The sequence below is a fragment of the Lingula anatina genome, chromosome 1, assembly GCF_051362555.1.
Source record: "Lingula anatina isolate TDL-2025a chromosome 1, LinAna3.0, whole genome shotgun sequence".
NCBI lineage: Eukaryota > Metazoa > Brachiopoda > Lingulata > Lingulida > Lingulidae > Lingula > Lingula anatina.
The window spans coordinates 6,482,751-6,505,742 of NC_141767.1; the positions used below are offsets into that span (position 1 = coordinate 6,482,751).

A 22,992-nucleotide genomic window follows, 5' to 3' on the forward strand; every position below is an offset into this window, starting at 1 on the left:
TTTTAAAGAAAAAAAAACTATTTCTCACAGAAAAAATGCTCAGCATCTAATATATTTCTCCTCTTGCAATTAGAAAGTCCTTGTCTTAAATATATGTGCTTTCAAATATCTTGAGAATTGAGATGTCAAGAGTTCCCACATCTTTCCATCAAAGATTAGATGCTACAAGAAATTCCAAATTAAGCCACTTTGTGTTTGTCCTGATCAGTTAGCTGTCTACTCCATTACAATGTACCTATAAACCCTACACAGGTCCATGCTAATGTTCAAGTTGGAAACCCAACTAAAAACCATTTAGTCTGCCTTTTTTCCACCTCAGTGGAGGCAGTCATTCAGTGGTGTGTGCTGCTATATTAAAACAGACTTTAATTGCCTTATCAGTACTTAACTCATATAACCATAGTAAACCTTCCTTTTAATTTATTTTAAACACCATTGCCAAATACTCAAATCAGTTAAACTTGCACTAGGTTAAAGCAAAATTCACTGGTATCTTGTTTGGGCATAAACCTCCTAACACAATCTCCCTTTATCATAAATGTTTTTTCTACACCAATTTAAATGATTTAAACACATTCAAGTCAAGTAATGCATTCAGTAATAAAAAATCTCACTTGCTTTTGTTGCCCCCCAAAATCACTTAATTTGTCGTGTAACAGGAAGTATAAGGAACAAAATAACCAGGAACTACTGGTGGCAGTATACGTCATTAGCAGGGATCTTTATTACAGAAAAAACGGTATTGGTGTTTAGCAAGTTCAGGTGTGAGTGGAGATCTTGCACCCTGTTGACAACCTCTGCCTTCTCTTTTTTGTAAACCCTTGAAGATCTCAAATGGCTGCAAATGACTAGAATTTATCGTTTAAATAATATTTAGGCCCTCAAAAGTTTCATTAGGTACCCAGAGATAGCTAAATCATAGATTTACTGTGTTTGTCATCACTTTTCTACAGTTTACTCTTAAATCTATCTTTACTAGCCTATTAAACATATATAAGGCTTTTCACATAACTTAACAGCAGTCAACAAGCCCAGCCTGTTTAAAATGTTTATTGTGACTGTCAATTTATATGAATGAAGGCATTTGCCCAATGTAATTGAGCAAACTGCTACTTTCAACAAACATTAAAAACAAAAAAAAATTGTTTGTAAAACAAAATCACGCACATTGCACTAAGTTGCATTTTCACCTTAAATATCCAAAATAAAACCTTTAATGACATTTAAAAGTTTACTCAATTTGCAAAATACTTTATTAATTGGTTTCAAATCTTCAAAAGTTCCAATATGCAATGACAACTTTCATAATGCATCACTGTATGGCACTACACAGTACTATGGTCTTTTAATGAACCGCAATATCGATATCCTCAATTTTTCTCAAAATAAAATAACTAATGGTATTCACCATTGTCTCAATCACAGATTCACATATGCAATCAATTATGTACTAGTATTCATAAGTCTGTATCCCTGGCTATGCTGTGTTGTAATTGCACCAAGTCCCTCAACACCTTCAGTGTGTTCTGACACCTGTCCAGCAAGGGTCTGCCTTCAGAATCCACGGATTCCTCCACCTGGAGGCTCTTGGCATATAACTGCTTGTACACATCCACATGCTGCTGCTTGCTGAATCAATAAGTTGATTATGTAGGAATTATTAGATATCAAAAATTTATATCCCAAGTGAATTTGAACCAGGGGAACGCAGGATAGAAACTGGTGACCTAAACAGTAGGTCAACAAATGGGAACATTTCAAATTTGATAGTCCTAGCTCATCCTTTTCAACAATAGTTTTATGAAGTTTCACATTTTAAGTGTCATTCTTATATACCCAACTTTTTATCTTATCTCTTATAAGAAAAATTCATAAATTAGAATAAGAAGCAAAGGATTTTAATCAAATGTGTAATACATGGAATATGGGTGACAGATGTAAATATATCTTTCCAAGGTCAGTCGCACCAATAATCACCTTTTCTTATTCTGTGATTTCTGCAGTTTCACAATATTGAGCAAAACAAAGTGGAGTCTTGAGGAAAGGATTGACAATAACTTTTGGCACTCATCAACATATCCCTGAAAGTCGTCTGCCTCTTCCTGATCAGTGATATGTCTCTCAATGCCAGACAGTGGCTCCACACAGTGGAGAATGTGATCCAGAGCAACAGTTAGAGTCTTGATTTTAGCTGGCACACTAGTTTGTCCTGAATTCAAAATTAATATGCTTTAAAATTATTGTTTACTGTTAGTGTTATATCCAAGTGTGACTAGGAGAAATATAACATCCTGGTATTTTTTGCAAAACGCTCTTCCTTAAAAAATCATTATGAATGTTTAATTTTCCATGCATACAAAACATGTAAATAATCAAAAAAAATCTACGAGATCACCACAATCAAAAGTTGTTTCACAAGACTTTGAATTCCCTTTTTGACTTAACTGACCAGGGATGCTTCATAAAGAATAATATAGCCAATTTAGTAATCAAACAAAATCTTGCTACATAATGACAAAAGTTAAGAAAGATATCAAATCATGTACCTGTCAATCTTCTGTAACCATGACTTCCTTTAAACTCTTCACACTTACCATTAAACTGAAACTCGCACATGGCTACCCTCTCTAGCTGCACACGGAGCTGTTCAGACCAGCTGTCCACTAGCTTAAAGAAATGGCTAGCTTTCTCATAGTGCAGCTCTGCCAGGGTACGCAGGTGCTTCTTTTTTTGCTCTGCTAACTGAAAAATAATGAGATGAGAAGTATATATAAACAGAAGTAAACTAAGAATAAAAGTAAAAGTCCTTAGGATTTGGATCGACTAATACTCACTGCTTTAACAAACTTTTCCTCCAATTATTTGAAAAAACAGGATTTTACTTGTGTGTTTTATCATACTAATACTATATTCTTACCTGCAGCCTGGTTATATCAGATATCAAATTACATTCATTTTTCCCAATACAATATGATATCACAAACCTACATATTTATAACTACTCCATCTCATGTAGTTACATATTAGTAATTAGCAAAATCAATGACAAACAATATACAGGGTGATTGATATTTGACCAGTTAAGGTCACTTTCATTCATGCCAAACTCAATTAATATTCGTTTTCTTTATTGTAACTAACTGGCCATGTACATGTAGTCAAAATGGTAATGAAAATGAAACAAGGGAATTATCATGCTATTCAACTACACATAAAGGAATAGTGGTGTTCCAAACAGAGGACTATAAGGAGCCAAGAAATGGTATCCACCTGGTTCCTGTAGGCATTGTGGTACAGGGAGGCCAGCCTGTGGTGGATGGTGGCTGCCCTGTACTGGCAGGCTGCTTGTCTGGGGGAAGCAGTCTCCACATCACAATATTTCAGAGTTTTTACCATGAGATTTGTAACATCCTTCTCAATCTGAAATCCAGTAAAATGTACAAGGGTATGTTTTTAATTGGTTTCCTACTTTAATTGTCCTTTTCAAATCCCCTTTATTAACTGGAATTGGGGGCGGGGGGGGGGGGGGAGAGAGAGAGAGAGAGAGAGAGAGAGAGCGCTTGAAATTTATCTTAAAATGTAAAAAAGACGTCTCTATTTATATCAACTCTTATGATACCATATCATTCCTGTGTCAGCGAAACATAGAATTTATGTGACAACTTGTGTAAAAAGAAGAAAAAATTTCAGTACGTTTACAGGTGTAAAAAGAGCAATAATGGTACACAGATATAATGAACATATAAATCTGTACCTGTTCCTGGGCCTGTGTAGACAGGGGAGCATAATCCTGCAGTAAGGAGGCCATGGCAAAGTAAGTACTAGATAACTCCCAGCTCACAGAGTCCCAGATGGTGGGATTCTTTGACCTACTGCTGATGATACTCAGGGCTTTCTTGTAGAAATCACAGGCCTTATGGGAACAAAAGAAGTTTCCTTCAATATACTTCTGGTTTTCAACAATAAAATGGTTTTACAAAGACATTAATCAAAGCTATATATTATGCCACATGATAAAAAGACACATTAACAATCAATTTATGAAGAAAAGAAAAATAATTAAATAGCAATAGCAAACTTATTATCTCTAATTGTCATTAAACTAAGCTAACTCTTAGTCCTCAACTCACTTTGCTATAATAAACTCTCTCTTGAGCACTGAACTCTCTGCGCTGTCCACCATCGACATATTGCACAAAGGCCTGCGCACACAGTCGCATTAAACGGCCTATGTTAGAAGTGAGAAGTGCAATGTTTGCCTCATCACTGACACTATCAAACAGCATGATGCCCCGTTCAAAGCAGGTCTGGCTGGTTTTCCAGAGGTCTTCAACTTGCTTCGATGGTCCTTCAAAACCTAAAACAACAAGAGAAGATCCTGATTAATATATTTCAGAGCTTTTATAGTATCTACTGCTTTAGACAATGACAGAAAAAGGACGCCATACAATATAACAGAAACAGAAAGAATTGAGAATTAAATCAACAATGAATGAATAGGACAAAGTTTGAAAGGAGAATTTAGAGAAAAGTAAAAAGAGACTGAGACATCAGCTCAGTTGTATGTCTCATCAGCAATGTACTGTGTGCCCTCACTATAAGTATAACCCTAACTCACTTGCTTCATTTGTTAAAACTGCTGCCTGGTTCATATACAGGACACCAAGTTCATTCCTCACATTCCCCTGCCGCTTGATCAGACTTTCCTGTTTCTCTGTATTATTGTATCTTTGGGAAATCTCTAATGCCAGCTGATAACAGTGCAGAGCATCTGTTAAATTCTTCTCTGTGCCAGAACTGAACTGACACGCCCACTCAAAACCTATATAAAAATACATTTGGAGTAAATGGAAAAATACAATGGAAATGTAACTTTCTGGAAGTCATGTATGTACTTTGAAACTGCAAATTCTTTTCAAAATACTTGAAATGTAAGCCACAATACAGGGTTCAAAAAGAAAGTTTAACCAAGTAATTCTGAGTTAAGTAAATAATTAAAATAAATCAGCAATCATAATTTTAACAGGTAATTTTTTTTACTGAATATTTACCTTACAGTCAATACTTACTAAACTCTTGCAGCTCTAAACTGACACTTTCCAAAATCACAGAATCATACTCTGACATATATCTGTATGCTTCTTCATAGACTTGTAACTGGTTGACATTCTGTGTCAGCATCAGCCTGATGTCACCTGTCAAACTGTACATCATCTCCAATAGGGGGTCACTCTCCTGACCCTTCTGTGGACACAGTGTGCGCATGGCATCTAAAAAAATGAAGGTTGGCTACACAGCACACACCCAAAAGAATTAATTGCCGTTTTTGGATGTATTTATGTCACACTTATGCACAAACACTTATCTCATTTAAAACTCTGCCACTAGAGTGCATAATGAATTACATCTTAAATATTTTCTTAAATCTTTTCCTGTTTTAGAAATTTTTTCGTTTCTTTTACTAGCACTTTTAAAATATTTATTCACACTGCATTGTAAAGTCTACTGAAAAAAATTTGGATTTTAGACTCAAAATATATATTATCACTATTATCATTTTACAAATATTGAAAATCTTAACTTACCAAAACAAAGTAAAGCCAGTCTAACATACTTCAGTGCTTGACCATACTTAAATAAAGAGTTTTTAGCATCAGCTATACTGTAGTATGCCAGTACCCCTTTTCTCAGAAGTAAAACTTTCGAGTTGTAATGCCATGTTCCTGGGGAAACTGTCACTTTTACTTTGTCTTTTTTCAATAAAACTAAGCTGTCACTTCTTTCTCTTGACTCTGAACTGGCGAAAGAATCATCATTCTCTTTGTCTTCATGAACAAAGTCAGGTTTGAGATCGAGTTCACTTATTGGCTGATAGTGCAGTGGTATGGCTTGATATGGGTTGCAGGTTTTGGGAGCCATACCATGCTCTTGCATCTCTCGTCGCTTTTTTATTTCTTTAACTTCACTGTCTATACATTTTAAACCCTAAAACAACAAAACCATCAGTGAATATATAAACAATTTTATAAAAATAAACTCTTAAAGTTTGTATTGATCAATCTAAGGCAAAAAAGAGAACAAGGATGAATCATTTATAGACCTACTAAAAAATAAGAGGCTTTTTCCAGCACAAGTATTTCATTTGATGATATTGTTTGACATTCTCTTAAGTGGTAGAAAGCAAAAAAAATCTTCTTATGGTTATTATATTCTGCAATATTTAAAACTATAACACAGTGAAAAAAAATACCTCAGCAATAAACTTCAGCCCCTCCAAGCACCTGTCTTCTACATTTCCACAGACTGGTGGGAACCGCAACACTTCATTGACATCATTCTTCTCCTTCTCTGGCAATCTTAAGGTCTTCACTGCCACTGATGTTTGTGCCTTCACAGTCTTTTCTTCATCATCATCTTCATCTTCTACCCAGCCCTAAGGAGTAAAAATCCAAGCCATACATGGCCAAATATAATTTTTTATTAAAGTACTTGCAAATTTTATCTTAGTGATGCCATTAAGTTGAGCTACAACTGACATTTTCAAAGTTTCACAAAAAATCGAATTTTAAAATAAAATAATGTTATTTTGTTACATAAGTTGTTTACTGGACTCAATGACATGTTAATTAGTGGACTCCAGATGCTCACATGTGGCTGTTGTTCCTCCTCACAGTCAGACTCATCACTGGAGACCAGATTCTGCTCCTGTACAGAGGACAGGAACTCTTCATTCACAAACAAATCACACAGGATGAAGTAAGCTGATGCAGTCACCTTATGTATATACATATAAAACAATTAAGGGTTTTATCATTTTAAGTAAAAGTTTAGCTCTAAAACTGGGAGTAGAATCTACAAGCACTTGAAAATCAGCAATCACATTATTTTCTATTTTAAACAAGAATAACTTATAATCAATGACCTCAACCTTTTATAACAAATTTGATGGTGATGAAACATGGTAATAAATAAGCCTACATGGCAGTGCATTTCCTGTTATTGTGAAACTATTTTCAGCTTTTCTTAAATAATGATCATAATAGGATATACTGGTAAATCTTGTACTACAAGCACATGAGCAACACTCTAAGCATGTATTTCTAATTAATTTTTACAGCAAGCTATACTACACCTGTGAGAACTTGTCCCTGTCCAACAATTTCAATGCGTTCTTCAGCAAAGTTCTAATTGTCCCCGACTTCTTCCTTCCACTACTTTGCCACATGTTATATGCCACTTTATATAGCAACATACCAACAGGGACAGTGAATGGATTGTCCATTTTATCATTCATGTCATCTGCACATAATGTTGTCAGGTCGTACAACTTAACTACATCATTGTCAGTCTCTGGAAAAACAAATTGGTGAATAAATGATCATTGCTATAACAGATTCAGACCACATTAAGTATAGAAATTTCAAAGACAAGAGAACCAAAGTGTATGTGCATGTGAATATATGCCTGTGGATCCTTGCTTGCTAGTAATTGTGTGTGCACATAAATGCAGCATATGCAGTGTGTATTTGTGCATGGGAATGTTTGTTAGTTTACCTTCTTTATTAATAAAATATAAGATATACTAAACAGCACAGACTCCTCACCTTTAAAAAGCCAATAGGTATGTCCCTCTTTTGTTGCATTAGACTTGAGGAATGAAAGGATATTCTGTGCTATATCCTTCACCACTGTAGGGGAGAATTTGGAACTCTCCAGGTTTGGGATTTCTTCAGTCTTAAACAGCTCATATTTCTGCACAGGAAAGCTTTACAATTAGTAAGCTTTTTTCATTTTTTGTATGTATCATAATACACACTTTCATGTTGCTTAGGTAAAATATGAGTTAGTTTTGACTAAAAGACACTGCCAGTCATTTTATCTATCTATCCATACCATCTTCCATAAGGGGGATTACTTATGATCCCAGAAAATGTAACAAATTTACCATCAACAGAAAAAAAACGAATCATTTAACATCACCTGAACAATGCCATCAAGATGATAACACATGGCCAGCTCTGGTACGTTACACATCAAGTTGTCCAACCAATAGTCTATCCCTGTCAGCACATTGATGGGTTTACTGGTATCTCTGGGAGAATTTAAATAGTAAAATTTAATGAAGCATTATTCAGACAGAACTGTACATAATACTGAACAATAAGATCTGTTCATGTGCTTTTAAATATTATTTAAGTCCATTATAAAGTATACATTCTCTGTATCTTAAGTTTGATGCATTGTGTGCTACTATGGTATTGCTATTGTACTACTATGACATTACTCAATATACTGTGACAGTGTGCGCTTTCTTTACCTTAGTCTTAAACTAACACATGGTCTAGCTTCACCTCCAAAGATGGGAAGATCTGTTCCAATGAGCATACGAATGTCCTCAAAATTCCAGATGACAGTGCGCTGAAATTCTCCATTTCTTGGCTGTAAAAATCAAGAGTGTTGAAAAGAAAATATCTAAATATATTTTTAAAAGTGCTCCTTTTGATTTTAATTCAATCTAGTCATTATTAGAGATAAAAAAATTATATCAGTGCTAAGATTCAAGGGAATAATTTGGAACAGGAAATGTAGATTGTAAATTCTACATTAGTGCTGACTGTGCTGGAAAGTGCTTATGTGGCTAAGAAAATTCAGTTTGACTAAAAACTGATAAAAAACACTGAAGGGACATAAAAAAGAAAAAATCTATTTATTTAGAATTTGTCAAGTTTCTCTCATGATCTGGCAGAAGAAAGAACTTTACCTATCTACTCACTGTTCCTATAGAGGGAGATTAGAAGAGCTTTTTGTAGAAACACCTTGACAGACATAATAAACAAATACCATGTCAGGCACATGTACTGACCCTCAGAGTGCTCAAGTATATTAAGGTTGTTGCTAAACACATGCTGGGGTTACCATATTCAAGCATTTTGTCTTGAAATTACTTCATATGTTAATTTTATTGTAGCTAACTGAAACTGCCACAAGGAGAGGGTCAGACATCATGGACAGACACACAGACAATCACATTTATGGACAACTTGAGTACAATACACTTCCTTACTTCATACTAGGAAATAATTATGCTAGCTTTACCCCAAAAAATAAAACTGATTTCAAAAAAGATCTAAATACCTCTTGTTCAGATTCTGGCAGCAATTGCTTGCTTTCCTTCCCCCCTTCACTGCTCTGACCACTATTATCCTGTATACTAAGGAGGAAAGTAAAACAATGAAAAAATCTGTTCTGAGTCAAAATTAAAACAAGCATAACTTTTTTTTTTAATGCTTCTTAAACAGCAGTAAAAAAAACTATGTGCTTCCAAATAATCTGAAGCATCTACAAAAAAAACTTAATAACATATGTCAACAGGCAGCTTAGTTTGATACATTACAAGTCAATAATTAAGACAATAAAAGCATTATACCAACCTATAATAAAGGAATTTTGAAAACATATTCCTATTCTGAAGAAAATTTCTACTATTGTTTTTCCTCAAGCAAACTCTTTCCTAAAAGATGAAAATAATGCTTTATGTTAATTAACAACACAAAGCAGAACTAGAACAAAAATAAGCTGTTGTGTTACAGTTTGATCTTTATTAATTATCATTCATTAAAAATCCTTTCTAAAATGACTAGAGGCAGTTTCTTATCACTTTTTTCCCTTCAGTGACAGAATACACTTAAAGCTATTGGACTCCTACCTTTTCAGCCTTATTCTGTTCCACAGTTTCACAGTAGAATTTTCTCATCCATTCCCAATCCTCCTAATCAAAAAAGAAGACAGGAATTCAGTAATTAAGATGTGGATAACCTCTTTATTCCCAATTATCCTTATTTTATTGAGAAATGACATGTCATAATACAAAAGCAAATGATACCGTGTATTAAACTTCGGTGTATCACACCTTACACTCTGCCATGTCTAGCAATAGAACATCTTTAAAAAGGAAAAATTATTGCCATTATAAATGGTTTATCATTTTTTGCTTACAGCAATCCAAATTAATACAACTGCTTATGTACTAGCCTTCTGACTAAAGGAACTAAGCCATACCTCTTGCTGCCTAAGAAGATGTCTGTGCACATCAAAGTCATCTAGGAGTAAAGTTTTTCCCACCCTGTGTACCATCATGCTCACATGACCCTTGCTGTACGGGAGCTTCAGTAGCTTCTTGATGTTCTACACAGATCAATAAATATACCGTTAAACTGTTTACTTTTTAAAAACACTGTGCACTGTTAATTAATGAGCACATCAATCAGATCACACAAACATTAAAGGGCAATAAGAGCAAACAGCCTGAAAATCTTTTAAAACTAGCCAATTGCCATTAATCAAATTCAAAACCTACAAATAAAACAATTTACAAATCTGGGCATAAAACTCTTACTTCAGAGTCAGAGATGACATCCAGTTCATCCACCAGGTCTGGAGAGCGATGTGCCATTTTGATACTAGAGAACTCGCTCCTCTTCCCCCCTTGCATGTCTTTCACGTAACACTCTTCCTCTGAGCCCCCACGAAGCCAGTTGGAAGGTGGTTCCTTCAGGTCTGTGTTCTTTTGCAGCTGCATGTATGTGGCAGGTGTTTCATAGCGGCAATATTTCACCACTGCTGTGGACTTCACCTCCGTGTCCTTGAAAGCAGTCTGAAGTGAAATTTATCAATGAACAGGGCTGCAGCAGAAGTATTTATTTAAAAAAATTAAAAGGTTAAAGTGGAAATAGTATATTCCCCTGGTAGTTTTATTCATGACACAATAATGTTTTATAGAGGAGAGGCACACTGTGGAATGGTCCATAAGTAACCATAACCACAGTAACTGTTACAGTACAAATAATTTTCTGATTTTGTGTTTGACAGAGTCAGAGGACGTTTCGCCCCCAGGCTTCGCATAGAAACCAGTCAGATTATTACCCAAACAATAATATGTAAACAAAAGTGTGGAAATTGAAACCTAACGACTTTTACTAAATGTATAATTGCAAACGCTAACATTTAATGTACTGTGCAATGCAGCTTTAACAATGTGATACGCTGGGTTAGAGGCTAGAGCGGATTCGCGTGTGAAGTCCAACAAAAACTCTCATTCAATTCTTATCTTTTTAAACATAGTACTTACGTATCCGTTGTCTGTTTCGGACATTTTTCTGTGGTTTATGGTGTCTATTCATGAACACTGCATCATCATGAATCTTCCAGAAAGTCTGTGTCAAAAACCATGTTATTGCCGGAAGTAGTTTATCTACATTGAGCATGCGCATTTGCCATTAAGACATGGAGTGCGACGTGACGTTGATGTTACTTGTAATCTTTTTATTTGTCGACGTAACAGGTAAGATTCGTTAGTGGTGTTTTGCATCCTTATAAGAAAACCACTAGTTCTGATCTGTGTGAAACATATATGTATTATTATTGACAAATTAAAAACCAAGTCACCCAATATAAACGCTCTGACAGTCTGACATGTACATGACATGTACGGTACGTGACTGTACATTATGATTATAACTTTACTAGTTGCCAGTTAGCAGTAATTACTCGCCTTATAATAACTTCTACGTTTACATATATTACTGGGATACAACCTAAGTACATGCTGTTATATATATACTTAGTACCTGAGAATTTTAGGGTCTACATCTCCACAAACAAGATACTGTATAATCATTAAGTTAGGGACCATTCCCACACCCCATCGTACTGTACTAGCATGATCGATCTGTCTCCGAGTGGTTTCTTACTAATTAGATCCTGCAAATACGATAGGTTTATGGGAACCCAGTCTTAGGCATCTAACGACGCATGCAAAGGCAGCTAAGATGTCAGACTGTGTATATATATATACATGTACAGTATGTACACATATACATATAGGACGTAGCACGAAAGTTCATGCGTTAGCACTCCTATTGACGATTCTGATATGCATTGGCTGTGTACAGCTAGTACATATCAGAATCGTCAATAGGAGTGCTAACGCATGAATTTTTGTGCTAACATAGAGGCTGAGGTACTAGCGCGAAATCCATGGGTCAGCACTCCTATTTACACTCACCTTGCCTGTTTTCGGTTCAGGCATGAAGTTTTCTTAGATCTCACTCTTAACAATCCAATTTCAGATGCATCTCAAGAAAGGAAAGTGTATACGAGTCCTCTGCGGGTCCAGTTGGAGGATGGGATATTCATGGAGATACTGGAGCCAGAGAGCATCAGGTTTACATACAAACTGAGACCGGCCAAAAATTTTGGAGGAGTTTTTGTAAGAAACCACCTGGTTACTTTTGATGTGTGACAGTTCTGTTCATTGTCTAAGCCAAAATTGTACCACCTTACATATTTTGTAACTCAGCTTTGCCATGTATTAGCTGCTGCCATCTTACTTCTACCAGTAACCTTACCAAAATATATTAATTTTACTCCTACACTTAACGTGTGGAAATAAAACACTTTTGAATCTGAACATGACCTGCATACAACATTCAATGAAAGTAGATTGATTAACTACTTTCTCTTAACCTTTATATTACTTTCTTCAGAATCAGAGTTTAGCTGGACTCCACCTCATTCCCACCGACCCCATCCATGGATGCAGCCCCTTCAATAAACCTTATCTGTTTGAAAACCAAGTAGCTTTAATAGAGCGAGGGTAAGTGTATTTGAATTTTATGTATTGTTTATCTATTAATTTTTAAATGCTGAAAAACATTAATGTAATTTAATGATTGAAAAAAAATCTCAATTCTTTGGTAAGTGAATATAATAAATTAACATCTAATGAAAGAAAATCTGTGAAAATACCCTTTTTTAAATTTTTTTAATCAACTCATTCTTGCTTTTCTGAAAATGATATGTAACCGGCACAACATATACATTTTCTGATATTACTGCAGCATTTGATTAATAATTGTAAAAACAGGTTGCTGGGCTTCTATATATATATGTTACGTAATGTAATCTGTATTATTTCAGAGAATGCTCTTTCCTAACCAAAGCAATACATGCCCAGCAAGCTGGGGCAGTAGCTGCTGTGATCACTGACAACCAACCAGATAATGTGGAGATGTATATTGATATGATTGAAGATGGAACAAACAGGGATTCTGTCATTCCTGTTTTATTTTTGCTAGGAAAAAATGGGTGAGTGGTTCTCCTTACAAGTATTATAGTCACATTTTATTTTGTTGATGACAACAACAAAAATAATTAGTTTTGAGACCAGTAGGCAATGGATTTAGTTTGAAAAAGACCTTTATTTTTGATAAATTATATTTTGGATGCATTTTTATTCCAGCCTCAGTTTTAAAAGCCCAAGTCCATGTAGATATACCATTTGTGATTCTTTGTAACTGGTAAATTTTCAAATTTCCATCTTTTCAGATATATGATCAGGAAAACATTGCAGCAGGAACACTTAATGAGTGCTATTATCAACATTCCCGTGAACATCACTGGTATCCCAATTAACAAGCTGAACCAGCCACCCTGGTCTTTATGGTGAAATCCTGTTGACAGTTATATTTTAATTGGAGTAAAAACCATTTTTCATTTACTTTTTAAAATCTCACATGTTCATGAATTTGAAAACCTATGCATTAATGAATTTTTTGTGCATTTATGAATTCAGATAATTATACACAACTGTTCATGATTACTGGCAGCCAGTTTTACGTATTTGTTTACCCACTTTTGAGTAATCGCTGTTGAATGACCCTTTATCATGATATAAGGAAGTTCTGTAACATTTGGATGCATGCTACCTGGAAAATGTTGACTCAGCAGAAAGGATGTCTTAAAAATGAGAATTATTTGTATGGAGGCTGCTCAATGTATTAGTTATGTAATGGACGGCAAAATTATTTGACATGCGATTTGTAAAAAAAAAATACAAGTTATATTTTGGGGAATAATGGTTACCTTCCCACCTTCCCTCTATGCAATATCTCTAGTACAGGTCTTACTAATATTAATACAAAGCCATTCTGTATTTATCATGGTTGACATTTCAACTTTAAGCTTAATTGTTGCCAAACATAGTGTTACACCCCATTTCCATAGATTAGATCGACCTACTTTAGATCAACCTAACTCCCTGGGGGTTCACGCTAAATAGCTGTCAGCCGGGCGGACACGAAAGTTAATTACCCCCTTACAGCTTGTAGTAGGCAGGACGGACATTTAAGTCGGATTATCTGAAAGTAATCTATTGAGACTCCCCGCGGGGATAGATCGATCTAAAATCTATGGGAATAGAGCCTAAGCTAAGGTTAGATGTCCTCTCTACACATTTTATCCTTACGAGTAAAAATAAAGATAGATTGTTATTTTGCTTATTTGCGTTGTGATGCAAAAATGTGAATGAATATATAGAATATATAATGAAGGGTTAATTGAATGTTGGCATAAGACATCAAATAAAAATGTTATCAATGGAGTAGATAAATCTTATAAGTTAATGGACTTTCCTTTTAAACCGTAAAAGAAAGAACAAGTCAACAAGTCTGATTCTGAAATATAAGTAATTCAGTAAATGCACTTCCAATTTATTGTAACGATTTTCTCAAAATCAAAAAAAAGCTCCAAACTACATACATTTCTAACATAAATTTATAAAAAATGTATTGATTTTCTCAGCAAAAGAAAATTTTATCAAGCAACAATACCCGTTATTCTGAAGGGCACAAGATGTTTTCAAAAATGCCGTCTTAACTCGACTGCTACTTCAATTTAAATCAATTCTTTATTTTCACAATTTATCTTTGCTTTCTCTAAGTTCTCTTAAATACTATATAGAAGTTAAAGACAAATAATTTGCAATATATTATTTACATATTCATTGAATGAAAAGAGCTTATCATTATCAATGCTCACGTAAAGGATTTGTTACATTTTATATACACTGATTTTTCATATAAAATTAAACTTACTTTTAATTACATCACCCTGCACACCAACACTTGCACCAGTCAAAATTTTAATTCACTTTCTCCTGTTAGCAATTAAAATGGAGAGACTAAATTATTTGTTATTGACATATGACATATAACGTGTGATTTAGTTCTATACACTTATTTGATAAGTATCACAGAAATGAATTTGTTTAAAAAGAACTTAAATAGTAAAAAAATATTATCTGGTATCAATAAAATGGAAGGAAAGTATCAGTTCTGATCCGTCACTGGTTCCGTCAGCTGACAGTTTAAACCATCCCTATGACCTGAAGAGGACGAAATAATACGGTCCAAATTAAGATTCAACTAATATGAAGATCCAAGTGAACAAATAAATCATTTACTATCTTTGCAAAAAGAAAAGAAAAATGAAAAAAAAAATACTATGGAATTATGATGAATAAAAAGGTGAAGCTTTTTGAAAAAATGTGCTTATTCTAAGGGATCATCAGTCTGAGAATAATTATTTGAGGTGCATGTTGGTGCATTTTAATGCTCGTCTTGCTCTTATGAAATGTATTGTAAATCATTTCACCACACCTGTGCTTTACAGTAAAGGAACTTTGTCATAATGTACTTAAATCAACATCTACAACTTGGTGGGGACTCCTGCTAACTGCAATAAGAACGACAGATGAACACACCTTTTGTTTCCAATGTACTCGTATAATCACCAGCTTTTCTGAATTCTATTCAACCCCAGGAGCATTCAGCGAGAGTCCCCACAGATCGATATTGAACGATAGTTTCATTGGGAATGGGGCCTAAGGTATTACATAAGAGTAATGACTAACCTTTGTAGAACCAAACCAATTGTTCAAGACTCTCAAATGATCTGTGCTCGCTGATGCAATACATATTGTCTTCTGTCCGCTTAATTTCATAGTGTTTGGGTTTCCAGTGATCATTTCCCACTGGTGAAAACACGGACAGGACACAGCACACTGAAAAGAATACCTACTTTAAAGATCAATTCGCATAATACCTCATCAAACTTCTTCGTAAAAATTATAAGATTTTCTGTTCCCAACATTGTGATTTAAAAATTTAGGGAACGTCTTTCCACTTTCCTAGTATTCTTCTCAAGTCAAAGAATTGAGTTCTGACTAGTTCGACTGAATGCATGTACACATTCTTTCATAAAAATTAATATACGGGACTGAATTGTTGACACACATGGCAGAGGGCCACATTCTGTATTACATTGACAAAGTATGACAGAAATGTACCATTACCATCATGATCTCCTTTATCTGCTCTACTTTTCTGTCTTAAAAGGTAAGCTCCCTTTTGTCCATGTTTCTTCAATATTTTCTTTGCTTGACGGCGATCACAGCTAAAAAATGCAATAATTACAATAAAGCTAATCATTTCATTTATCTAATTCCATCCTTTTTTTTGCAACTTTACCTTTTGTCATTGTAAAATTTGCCTTTTTACATATTACAGCTACAAGTAAATGATTCCATTTATACCTATAATCTCACTCACTTAGATAACTGAACACTGAAATCTGGTGGAGGAGCCACTTCAAACTCTGCCATACTCTCTGCCACTGCACTTCCTGATTCAGAAATGCTGTGTACTCTTTGGTATTTACTTGGTGGGTGAGACATTTGTCTTGTCCATGATGCCAAGGTACCATTATCTATCACTGATGGAAGAACAGTCTTCGACACTTTGGTAGTCAGGTAGAAGTTTTGGGGAGACGCTCTGCCTGGGTAGCTTGAAGACAGTCTTTCCTCCGGGGATGATGAGAAGTTGCCTGATGCACTATTCTGAGCTAAACACAGGCCTCCAGATGGTGAAGGAGAAACTGACTGTGCTTTTTGTTGAGTCATCACACTTAGCTCAGTGATGGCATACGGCTGTGTAGTAGGCAAACCAGGAGCTGGAAGAGCTGGTCTTTGAGGGTACCTCAATGCTGGGACCACTCTACATTCTTCAATCTCTAAGAAGTTCTTAGGGACATAACCAACCCTTTGGTCTCTATGGTCCTTCACAAGCCACCAATTGAAATGATGACTGTAACATTTACAAAAATGAAGATATTTCCCATGCTTTATCGCAAATATTTTTACACTCCTTTATCAGACCCCTCATAAAATAAACTATTATCCTCAAAATTTGTAGCAATAAGTTTCAACAACCTGATTACATATGAAAATGACATAGATTGGGAAATCGCAGGAAAACAGAATTTTTTGATAAATGATCATTTACAATCTTTTCCAAAACTCTCTCTCTCTCTCTCTCTCTTCCTCTCATTGAGTTCTTCTGTCCTTTTAATAATAATAACATGCACATTTAATGAGAAAATACATGACATGTAACATACCTATCATTGAGAATCTGGAATATATCCCCTGTATTGAAGGACAACTCCCTCTTGTGTTTTCTTTCATATCTAAACTTTCCTTTTGCCATTCTTGCTGTACCTAAAAATGCATTTTAAATCATAAATAAACAAATCTGTACAACTATTGAAAAATCTGACTGAAACAAATATACAATATTGTAATGGAATTAATGGCGAGACATTTGCAACTTCTGTATAACTGTATATGTTTGCTGTACCTCATGCACTACTAGTAAACAGAGAAATAGAATGTGTCTAACAAATAAGAATGAATTTTTTTTTGTAAAACATAGTCTTCAGGAACTACTCCCACATTTCAAAACTTATACAGATTTTTAATACTTTTGGATGATAAGGCAACTCCACTAACATAAAAATAAGTAAGGCAGCTCAAAAGAAATTACTTTACAAAAACTAAGCCAAAGAGGTCCAGCTCGTATAGGAAGACATTCTCATGAAAGGTAGATTTGACATACATGTTTCATAGATATTTTCATGCAACTCTCCAATGTGCTCGCCTCGATGTTGCCTTTGAACATGTATCTTCATCTGTGAGCGTCTGAGGACAGTGGGGCAGTGACCTGTAGGGCAACAGACTTGTGTCTCCTGGCAGTTGAACCATATATGAAGGTCAAGGGCACTGCCCGACTTGGTGCAGGCCCGAGAGCAGTTTGGACATTCTGTAAAATTTTCTGCCCAGCAGAGTTGAGGATCTAAACAAATAATATAATTTGAGTTAGTTTATCAGAAATGTTTTTATCCAGGTGTGAAACTATGAATAGCTTGTGATAAATCATGCACGCCAATTTACATAACACATAAACATGTACACGCTTTATAACTAAAATATCTACTAACGTTTTAGTGATAGTCATAACTAAATTTGGAAGAAAAAAAAGCATTGAAACAGCTACATTTCACTCTTATCACAAGGCCATAATGAGGCTGAATGCCCACAGATCCAGAGGTGTTGGTAGACCTGTGAACAATTCTAACTTGAGGTAGTAATTTCTGCCCATTACCACCTAGAGTGAGAATCATTCACTATCACTAAAATGTTAGTAAATACATTAGTAAATAGAAATTATTAGAACTATTAATATTTTAGCAATCAATGTTATTGATTGCTTAAATATTAGGATTTGCAAATACTTACTTTCAAAATGCAAAGAAAACTAATCAACCTTTTCTCTTGAAGCAATACTTTGTTAGTAACGCCTCAAGGAGATAATTTTGAGTTGACTTTTAAAAGTGCATTTGATGAGAAAACAAAAATGAAAAATCTTGAAATCTTGAAATTAAAATTATTCAACAATTGAGGTATGTGAAACAACAGTAGTAACCATTTTTAAGAGAGATTTGAAAACATTTATAAAGCAGTCAAGTATCATTCTTACCATTTTCCTTACTACATGAAAGGCATGCAAAAAAAAAAAACATTATATATGATCCTATGAAACAGAATATGTCATCATTGGTCCATCACGTTTATAATCCACAGCAACTAGGTCTTTTTTCTTTTAAAAATGTTTATATTAAATAAAAATAACAATGTCACGATGTCAATAATGAACCATTTTTTAATTTATTTTTACCTATTAATTTATTTATCTTTGTTTGTTTGTTTGTTTGTTTGTTTGTTTGTTTATTTATTTATGTTTTGCAAATACCATTAAAAGTAAAAAATGAGTGAAAGCAAAAACAACCGTTAAAGCTTTTGTGCCAGGTTACGATCCATATATCTCGAATTTTTTAGATCCAGCAATCAATCATAGTACACTCAATCTGTACACTAGAGATATGATTAAATCAATTACCACCTTATAAATAGTATAAAAACAATCTTCTAGTAGATAAAAAGCATTCAGATACATGTAACCCTACCTCAATATGCAAAAATGAAACAACAGATCTAGGTCAAGTGGTACTGTGACAACATACAGGCCAAGGGCCTTTGCTCCAGCTGAGCTACATACTGAATACAGTGAAGTGAGGGAAGGTTATGTTGAATGGAGTTGGGCAATTTTCATTATGCCTTTGTGTGTTGCTGTGGGATGCACCAAGAAAGGCAGCAAATGTGTTTTCTGAAGAATATGCTACGTTCAAGCCATTCTGACGGTTTGACGCAATTCCTTTAACATGTTTGCAAATTATTAAAATGTTTGAATATTTTTTGCCTTTTCTATATTGCACTTAAACAATCCCTGTGTTGGTGAAAAAAATTGAGAGAAAACATTACAAATTGTAAGAATTAACTACAGTACAGTAACTTACCTTGTAGAGCTGCAATAATTCTATCCATATATCTATCATCCTTGTCCACATCAATGCATCTTAGGGCCTTCAGTGTCTCAGGTATTTCATGGGGGTTTAAATCTTTTATCACAGGAATGAGCACAATATCATTGGAAGGGTTTTCCATTTTGTCGTAAGCCTTTATCATGGCCACCCCTCTCTCCATCTCACACCACCCGTCCTTCAAAAAGTTGTTAGTTAAATAAAGCAGAACCTTTCTGGCTTCCTTCATAGCCACATCACGGGCTTGGATTTCATTTTGACCAGGGATAATGTCCTTGTGGGCCCGAAAACAGACATAGTTGTGACTCTGTATTTCATTCACCAGAGGCTCTACCAAGTGGTCATCTTCCTCACTACTTGCCACATAAACATCCCAGTGTGGTTGTGCTATCATGCTCTCTGAGTTTTCTGTCACTAGCACATGGGTGAAAGATGTAAAAACTGAAAATTCTGAAAATCTAGCTTGCAATTTCTCATTTCAAGACCATATGAAAAAAACTATTAAAATGAAGACTGAAAATCTTGTAATCAGTCATGATTCCTGAAAACTTTCACCCATGTTAGCAAGATATTTACTCAGAAGCACCCATGGCTGAAATGAAGTAATGGACTACAATTTAACAAACTAAGAAAAAATATTAAAAACACCATCACTACTGGTTTATATGTAAATGAAAGCCATATTTTATGCCACATCTAACAAAATCTTAATATTGCTGATTTAGACAATGATCTCTAGCAAATACTGGTAGTCTTTTAAGTTTAAAAACTGTGAAACCTTGGTGGCTACTTGTAATTTTATATGTATACTGTACAAATTTGTGCCAATACTCCCCCCCCTTTGGGGGTATGGTTTGGGGAATATATTTCTTTACCAATAAGATTACATTTATACATGTGCCAGTAAATATACTTTGAAAGCAATTATACTAGCTACATCTACCAAAAGAAGTTTACCGGTACTTGCCATATCCTGTAAAAAGGTATATAATGGTATCTTCAAAACCATAAAGACATCCGTATGCAAATGCAGACAAAGGGACACACACATTTGCATCTTCTACCACCATATCCCTACTTAATTCAGGAACAAAACTCTTGGCCAAAAACAGAAATTCCAATGATTCATCTTGATAAAGAATTAAAGCACTCACTTTCAGAGCAAAAGTCGCAGATACACTTTATCTAAATCCACCAACTCACTTTATGTCACAAACCGCTTCCTGTAGAAGTACAACCTACAAACAGTAGGCTACTGTATAACATGTCTACTGCTTATCCTGGTAGGAATTTTGGATAATTCATATGTTTAAAGTAAAGGAATTCTTACACAGTAAAAACATGCAATAATTAAAAAAAAACTTTTAAGCTTAAAAGCTGTCGAGGACAGTCAGGTCAGCGTTTAACGTATGTCCTTATCATAAAACTAAAGGTGACGAATCATTATGAATTAACTCTAATTCCACTTTCGAAATCAGATTGGCTTTGACTAAGAAAAAAATTATAAATATTACTTTCGTTTTCGTGATTTCAACAGTACTACAGTAGTACCAGTAAACCTACCAGTACCAGTACGTCACACGTACTTCCTAGCAGCTCGTGATGCCTTTTGATACAGAATTTAATAACTTACCCTGGCATGTCCAATTACGTTATGTGTGTAGCCAATGGCAAGATTCTACTGACAAAACAGTCGGTGAGCATGTTTGTAAACAAACAATTGCGGTTTTCGGAACAAGATGGCGAACTGATCCTACTTCCGGGACTGAATTCAAGATACACTCAATGATTCATTGATAAGGGATAACCTCATCAAGAACTGCCAGTGCAGTGTTGTCATTGAGACCTTTGGCGCCAGTTTCGAGAAAAAGGAAAATAAGCTACGGTGCAGTACGGCTTAATCTGGCTATAACTACACCGTGTTGCCTTCAAAACGGAGATTGTGTTAGTGGTGCTAGCTCAACACAACTGTCGCATTGTTCACCGGCCGGCAGATGTTAGGCTTGCAATAAAACATTTCCTCAGTCCATCAGGTTTTGTTGTGCTTTTCCTTCAGCCAGCTTCTTGATGTTTCACCGGTGGTAGGCCTACAAATAACCAGCCTATGTGCATTGTTGGTGTATTGTAACTGTTCCACCTCCCCATCTCTCCCCTCCCACACACATAGGCATTTAAACACGTTGTAACACGTAGGCCTACCAGCCCAAACACGTACAGTGACACAATTTCTTCTCGGTCTTCTCACTTTTCAGCCGGCACATATTGAAATCCACAGAATCCTTGAACTAACCATACATATTTCAAATTATCTTTGATTATAAAAGCCAAAATTCTGACATGTCTTAAGTCTAAAAATATGGAATTTCGTTCAGATTATGGAACAGTTAGAAGCAAATAATAATAATAATAATAATAAAGTATTAGGTCTATCTCATGCCCTTCCCGATCTGTGTGATGAGTCCAGTATCGGTAGCATCGCGCGTCTGTAGCCTAGATAGGCCTACAAATGTAGGGCCTATTGGCACAGCACGATATTTCGGCTATGTTTCCAATAGCTGGATGAACTGTTACTGGTTTGACTGACTCTAAATTATATTTGGGAATTAGTTAAGTCCCCCATACCTTTAGTAGCTTATTCAATAATGCAGTGTGACAAAATGTTCTCATTGTAGGCCTAGATCTAAGCCTTTGTTAACAAACTTTGGATTAAGACTCGTTACATGAACTTACATCACAAAACCAAAGCACACGTCAATACAGCACCAGCAACGTTAGGATTATGGCTTTCATCGAATTTTACAATCTAGTACCGAAAGTGTGCTTATGACTTTACAGTAGCCTATCTTACATCTAAAAAAACGAAACAGGACTTCATCTATCCCAATTTTTACTTTCATAAAATTTTGATCCACAAGCACTTTTGTTTGCATAGAGGCAATGAACATGGTCTTGAACATGGTTAAAAAGAATCATTTTGTTACGTCACGTTTTGCAATCTGAAACCGTAATCCTCTTATGGTTGGTTTTCGTAGGATAATTTGGGTAATCTTTTTCGCTTTCTGTCTTTCTTGATTGTTTCCTCTAAATTGAATCTAGGTTCAGCATTCGATGTCTGACATCCACAGAGAGCAGCGTGATATATCATCACTTTACATGGACAGCAAGGTCACAACTTTTTGTGTCAGTCTGCTATGTGAGAAAGAACGAAAATGAGACCTTTGTTAATTTCCTGAAGATTGTATCCCTCATCTGCTAGGTTTGCGTGGACGCTAAGACAACGCTACAGTCTTGGGTTTTCATCGTGACGTCTGCCCTTGTGTGGATTATGACGTGATTTATCATGTCAGATGCTTTCTTTGTTTAAACTGTTTATTACGT

The 22,992-nt window shown here is 35.1% G+C and overlaps 3 protein-coding genes across 8 annotated transcripts; 1 reads left to right on the forward strand and 2 right to left on the reverse strand.

The window, feature by feature from the left end:
- Positions 1-694: 694 nt before the first annotated feature.
- On the reverse strand, positions 695-11,291 carry LOC106169668 (erythroid differentiation-related factor 1). The gene is made up of 21 exons (XM_013549244.2): positions 11,129-11,291; positions 10,397-10,654; positions 10,060-10,185; positions 9,707-9,769; positions 9,432-9,511; positions 9,136-9,211; positions 8,318-8,439; positions 7,981-8,092; positions 7,605-7,752; positions 7,133-7,350; positions 6,649-6,774; positions 6,251-6,433; positions 5,586-5,985; positions 5,070-5,270; positions 4,619-4,822; positions 4,131-4,357; positions 3,755-3,913; positions 3,271-3,420; positions 2,595-2,742; positions 1,978-2,209; positions 695-1,629 (listed from the first exon to the last, which is right to left on the reverse strand). The coding sequence occupies exons 1-21, from the start codon at positions 11,150-11,152 to the stop codon at positions 1,458-1,460; spliced, it is 3,429 nt and encodes a 1,142-aa protein (XP_013404698.2). The 5' UTR covers positions 11,153-11,291; the 3' UTR covers positions 695-1,457.
- On the forward strand, positions 11,204-14,330 carry LOC106169669 (protease-associated domain-containing protein 1). The gene is made up of 5 exons (XM_013549245.2): positions 11,204-11,341; positions 12,129-12,268; positions 12,546-12,655; positions 12,979-13,146; positions 13,387-14,330. The coding sequence occupies exons 1-5, from the start codon at positions 11,284-11,286 to the stop codon at positions 13,505-13,507; spliced, it is 597 nt and encodes a 198-aa protein (XP_013404699.2). The 5' UTR covers positions 11,204-11,283; the 3' UTR covers positions 13,508-14,330.
- LOC106169678 (uncharacterized) lies at positions 12,546-21,780 on the reverse strand. Of its 6 annotated transcripts, none has more exons than XM_087001987.1 (9): positions 21,248-21,780; positions 20,191-20,206; positions 19,591-20,028; positions 17,793-18,029; positions 17,296-17,395; positions 16,449-16,982; positions 16,193-16,293; positions 15,752-15,901; positions 12,546-15,223 (listed from the first exon to the last, which is right to left on the reverse strand). In XM_087001987.1, coding segments are annotated over exons 2-9 (1,617 nt in total). In that variant the 5' UTR covers positions 20,192-20,206; positions 21,248-21,780; the 3' UTR covers positions 12,546-15,167. The 6 variants fall into 6 exon arrangements, with proteins under 6 accessions (XP_086858113.1, XP_086858114.1, XP_013404711.2 ...); XM_087001988.1 differs by lacking the exon at positions 20,191-20,206 and adding an exon at positions 20,769-20,852; XM_013549257.2 differs by adding an exon at positions 20,769-20,852 and having other exon boundaries at positions 19,591-20,206; positions 21,248-21,779.
- Between the last annotated feature and the right edge of the window lie 1,212 nt (positions 21,781-22,992).

Bases quoted from the DNA above. Each gene is read 5' to 3' on its own strand.
- LOC106169668 (XM_013549244.2), bottom strand. From the start codon at position 11,152: ATGTCCGAAACAGACAACGGATAC. The intron at 10,655-11,128 runs GTAAGTACTATG...ATTTCACTTCAG, and splicing joins CCGAAACAGACAACGGATAC to ACTGCTTTCAAGGACACGGA. The intron at 8,440-9,135 runs GTATTTAGATCT...TGATTTTTACAG, and splicing joins TGCCAGAATCTGAACAAGAG to CCAAGAAATGGAGAATTTCA.
- LOC106169669 (XM_013549245.2), top strand. From the start codon at position 11,284: ATGGAGTGCGACGTGACGTTGATGTTACTTGTAATCTTTTTATTTGTC. The intron at 12,269-12,545 runs GTAAGAAACCAC...TACTTTCTTCAG, and splicing joins AAAATTTTGGAGGAGTTTTT to AATCAGAGTTTAGCTGGACT. The intron at 13,147-13,386 runs GTGAGTGGTTCT...CCATCTTTTCAG, and splicing joins TTTTTGCTAGGAAAAAATGG to ATATATGATCAGGAAAACAT.
- LOC106169678 (XM_087001987.1), bottom strand. The intron at 18,030-19,590 runs GTAAGTTACTGT...TTATTTGTTTAG, and splicing joins AATTATTGCAGCTCTACAAG to ATCCTCAACTCTGCTGGGCA. The intron at 15,224-15,751 runs GTTAGTCATTAC...CGTCCTCTTCAG, and splicing joins ATTGGTTTGGTTCTACAAAG to GTCATAGGGATGGTTTAAAC.